We start from the raw sequence: 5,117 nt of genomic DNA, 5'->3' as shown, positions 1-5,117 counted from the left end.
TGGCATTTAAATATATAAAATAAATATCAAAAATATAAGTCTGGTTTAATATGGTTGCAAATATCAAAAAATTTCTATATGTGACACGGCACCAGAGTTAAGTTAGGGTTTTTCAAAATGCTGACATGCCGAGATCAAAAGGTTCGCCATCACTGGTTTAGGCCTATTTCAAAAGAACCCCTGAGAAACTTTTAATAAAAATATACACACAGCCTCCCCTGCTTCATCCCTGCGCCTGGTTCAGTTGTTTGTGATGGTATGAGAATCAGTCTTCTTTCCAATGTCTGCAGGTGGCTCTGTAGGAGCCAGGTTTGGGAGCCTCGAATTGAGGGTATAGTGGACTAACTAGTACTGATCGCATGTGTTCTATTGTGAGACCTACTGAAGGATACTTGGTCTTGTACTTTAAAACTTCTAAAATTAAAAAAAAAAACAGCTTGAGAGGGACCCTTCTCTTTACAGACTCATTACGCATGGCCTCGGTGTTAGCATTTATCTGTGTGCCAAGACTGCCTATGTGGTTCAGATCCATTGCTTTCATGTTTCCAAATGTGAGCTCTTCTCTGACTAAGCACTGAGTAGTCATTAATATGTGGGTATTGATCGTCTGTAACAACTGTCGTTACAGTTTCATAAACAGACCTTGAGTTCTGTCATGATGCCTCATCCAGCAAGTGCACCTTTCGGCCACAAGAGAATGAGACTTTCCGGTCCTCAAGCTTTTGATAAAAATGAAATCAATTCACTACAGTCCAGTGAAGGGCTTCTGGAAAAAATAATTAAACAAGCAAAGCATATTTTTCTGAGGAGTAGGTAAGGATGAGCGAAGTTACTGCCTGTGTGTATGTGTGTGTGTGTGTGTGTGTGTGTGTGTGTGTGTTTTGAAACCACAGCCTTTTTTCCTTTATTATTTATCTCACATGTGTTATTTTGGAAATGCTTTAACCTTTCTTCTCAGGGAAAGGAAGGTGGCTGCAGTGTGAGAGTTTATGATCATAAATGGTCCTGTAGGGTTTGGGGAAGACTCAGATCCATGGCCCATGTAACTTAGTATATATTTTCTAACATGCTGGGGTTGTGGGCTCTATCCCCTTGATCCCCAGTAGGGGGCGTGCAGGGGCAGCTGATTGATGTTTCTTTCCTTCCCTTCCCCTCTCTAAAATCAATAAAAACGTATTTTTTAAAAAAGAATAAAGGGAAGATTACTCGCTCTGGAGTTAGACTCCAGGTTTTGTACCCTGGCTCACAGCTCTGTAACCTTGTAGCACATTACCTAACATCTCTACACTGCTCTTTTTTCTTTTGAAAAATGGAGCTAATAATAGTACCCACTTCACAAGATTGTTAGTAAGATTGAGTTATATAATTCATGAAAATATTTATAATATTTGCTACATAATTAGCTCTTGAAGAATCTTAGTTCTCATTCATTCCTATTTTTCCTGGAGTATAAGATTTTAATTGTGCAAAATGTTTTTCTAGCTTCTCATGCAAATAATTACAATTCCATTACAGCATGGGTATGTCCCAAGTCATTTGTTAGCAGAGATCAAGTATTAATATTTATGAATGATATTATTTTTAGAGCTGAGATTAATACCCAACAAGTCTCCTCGCTGTGTTCTGATAAGATTTCCTGGGTGGGAGGAAGCAAGTGGAGTTAAAGGGAAGGAGCCTGAACATGAGAGTGGGCTGCAACGTGAGGCTGAGTGATGTGAAGGAGGCTCCATGACAGCCGGCCTTGCTTTAAAGTCTGTGCTTTCAGACAGTGGTATTTTTAAAATGTCATCTGGTTTTCAAATCTCCATAAATTGGTAAGTGGTTTGTAATCTTATTGTTTTATATGGTGGCTTTTACAAAATTGTTACTTCTTTTCTTTAAAAGGACTGCTGCAACCATTGATAGCTTAGCAAGTCGCATTGAGGACCCTCAGATACAGGCTCACTGGTCAAATATTAATGATGTTTATGAATCTAGTGTGAAAGTCTTAATCACGTCACAAGGTTATGAACAAATATGCAAGTAAGTGTCAAAAATAAGTTCTTCATTTGGAAGAAATAGGGCAAACTTTAATTAATAAAAATTATAATTTTATGTAGGCAATTGCCAAAATGTTTTATTCCTAAATATTTACTGTAAAATAAAATGTGGTACTATCAAATGTGGGAATGTATAGTGCTACTTTTTCTGCATTTGTTCATCTAGATTATTTGACTTGGGGTAGTTTGGGTTTCTTGTACATGTCATGTGCTAGCAGTTTGTACGTTGGTTTGGAAAAGTGTTGTGATCAGAGTGTTAGTTATTGTCTATTTTATGAGGGTTTTTTTTTTGTTTGATCTAAACCAGGTTAATAATGTTCATAATCTGACTTGTTTGCTGATTATTTCAGGAGAGGGTGAAGAGTTAACAAAACCTTTTCCCTTTCTATATGAGAATTTGACCTTTGGTTAATTCTCTAGCTCTAGTCCCCTAGTAACCTGATAAGGAAAATGCCATCTGTGTTACTAGGCAACATTACTTATGGCAAAATGATTGATTTCACATTAAGAAATGGATTGGGACTGGTAGGAATTATCAGTACCCGACAGGAGTGCCTGTGGATTTCCATGGATGGGGTGGCTTGTCAAACTGGGCAGTCAGTGTCTGTTGTGAGGACCCTGGAAACATGCCTGTGGAGTTGTTACAAGTGAGCGTGGCTCCTGCTGCATCTGAGGTTTGTAAGTCAAGGCAGGTACTGCACATGCCCTGCGTGGACCTCACCTCGTTCAGCCAGGTGTGCCGCTGCTGCGCTGACAGCTGCATGTCCTGCTGCAAGGACTGCCAGAAGAGGAGCAGCCGACGTTGGGCAGCTGGCAAGCACGGCTCCTCTCCTGTGCCCTTCGTAGACTGGTGCTCAGTGTGGCCTGTGGTGGTCTGCCTGACTCTATGGTTCAGTTGAACCTAAGAAAGCTCCCCACCCACGGGTGCTGGTGTAGGTTATCAAGTGTCTGCTATTTTCTTTGTCCATGATAAGGGTTAGTGTTTGTGGCACTGACAGGGTAATTTGGAACATTTCTGATTTTTGTATATGTGTCTGTCGAGGTCCATTCAGCTGCAGTTGAACATTGGGGTTGAGCAGATCCGCGTGGTGCACAGAGATGGGAGAGTAATCACGCTGTCGCACCAGGAGCAGGAGCTGCAGGACTTCCTTCTGTCTCAGGTGAGAGGTGCAGATACAAGCCTGAGCCCCTTCCTCCCATAACCACTTAACGACAGAGTGGGAGAGAAGGGGGAATAGTAAATTATAAAAAGAAAACCATTTTTTCTGCCATCTTACTTCTAGTGCATATCTTACAATCTGTTATTTAGTTGAAAATGTTGATAAATATCCTAGATTTGTTTCCACTTAGTGTGTGTTGAAGAGAAAGGATCAGGCCTGAAACTGTCAAACTTTCTCATGTTTGCCCTCCAAGGCCACATGGTGGTGGAGAGGTATTAACCCAAGAAAACCAGAGAAAGCGAGATTAGGTCAAAACCATAGTGACCATTAGCCATAATATTAAATGGAGTATTTAACCATAAGCCTATGAAAGCGTGCCCCATATTAAGGGGCAGTATGGAAGTGCTGGGATCTAGGCCCAGCTCCACCACACACTTGCTCTGTGACACTGGACAAACTTCCAGACTTTTAACAAACGTAAAGTAGCAACAGTATCTTCCTTACCTTCCTGGAATTGTGATGATCCAGATACTATATTTTCATATAAAATTCCAAAAAATTCTGATGCTCTTCATCCTCAAAGCAATAACATTAGACACTGACTTGCGTCTTTGGTGCCAAGTAAATGAAATGCATTTGTGAGGAATGGCAGGTCTTGGTGGATTACATCTAAAATGGCTTTGGCCAGCTTAGGCACATGCACAGAGATGTATTGGAGGGCTACTGGGTAGATCCCAGGATCAGTGGGGCGTCTAGAGACAAGGCTTGCAAATGGATAGGGAGCAGAGGAAGCTAGATGGTGAGGCCCACAGCCAGGACAGTACCACTGCTGCCATCCTGACACTACTCCTCCCGCCTGGTGGCAGAATGTACTCAAACTGCCCCTGCGTCTCAGTCAGGGTCCTAACAGGCAACACGTGGCACACTCCGGGAGGGTTTATTTCTAAGGATCGATTTACAAAAGTGGGGGTACAGGAGAGCCACCAGGGAAAGTGGTAGCCTGCTGGTGGTAGTAATCATGTAACCAGGCCAATGGGCCAAAGGGATAGAGGAGGGACAAGTAATAGGAACCCTACGGGGATAGTCACATTAAACAGACTACCTTGAGAAGACCAGGAGCCTTTTATCACTGGATACAACAAGCCTAGACAACCTCACAGGAAAGGTACCAGATGAATAAATACACTGACTGCACTCTCTTCCCTGCCGTCCTGCCGGTTCTCATTACCTGGGTGGCTCCCACTATCTGAGCCCAACCTGGAACCAGAGGACCTGGAAAGCTGTTAACGTAACCATACAGTTCAGGCTCCTGGGCAGAGTAGGCTGTAGTAGACTTGAAGGGTGAATGGAAGATACTCAGCACGCCCTGCTACCTTAAATGTTGCTCTACATGTAGTGATCCAGATGGGAGCATCCAGCTGGTCATGTGCCTGGCCTCAAGCTGCCAGTAGACAGCGAAAGAGAGCATCAGGCTATTTTAGCTTCTGCAGTGGAAGCAGGGGGTGAGTGGGGGGGTCCTCTCCCTCCCCCCAGTAGTCACACACAGGAGGATTCCTCATTCATGACATAGGGTTTCTGTGCTAGGCAGTGAAAACCCCACCAAAAGTTTACAATCATAATGTCAGGTCACTGCAAAGTAAATGTCCATGCTGATGTCAATAAAGTGTCCTTTTTCATTCACAGATGTCGCAGCATCAGGTGCATGCAGTTCAGCAGCTAGCCAAGGTCATGGGCTGGCAAGTTCTGAGTTTCAGTAATCATGTGGGGCTTGGGCCCATAGAGAGCATTGGCAATGCCTCCGCTATAACAGTGGCCTCCCCGAGTGGTGACTATGCTATTTCAGGTATTTTTACTTCTTCGGCAATTTGGCCTTAATTAGCTTTAATAGTTACATGTACTAAGAGTGATTTATCTCTGC

The 5,117-nt window shown here is 42.9% G+C and overlaps 1 protein-coding gene across 1 annotated transcript in view; it reads left to right on the top strand.

Moving 5' to 3' along the window:
• The window catches only part of MED17 (mediator complex subunit 17), a 16,694-nt gene extending 11,577 nt beyond the window's left edge, over window positions 1-5,117 (top strand). Inside the window, exons 8-11 of the mRNA XM_006771932.2 lie at window positions 629-813; window positions 1,885-2,022; window positions 3,082-3,199; window positions 4,883-5,117. Of these exons, the coding sequence (XP_006771995.1) occupies window positions 629-813; window positions 1,885-2,022; window positions 3,082-3,199; window positions 4,883-5,074 (633 nt within the window). The 3' untranslated portion in view covers window positions 5,075-5,117. The remainder of the gene's footprint in view (window positions 1-628; window positions 814-1,884; window positions 2,023-3,081; window positions 3,200-4,882) is intronic.

Source organism: Myotis davidii, unplaced genomic scaffold, assembly GCF_000327345.1.
Source record: "Myotis davidii unplaced genomic scaffold, ASM32734v1 scaffold345, whole genome shotgun sequence".
NCBI classification, from domain to species: domain Eukaryota; kingdom Metazoa; phylum Chordata; class Mammalia; order Chiroptera; family Vespertilionidae; genus Myotis; species Myotis davidii.
Note: the sequence above shows the minus strand (reverse complement) of the source record. Positions and strands in the feature narration are given on the sequence as shown.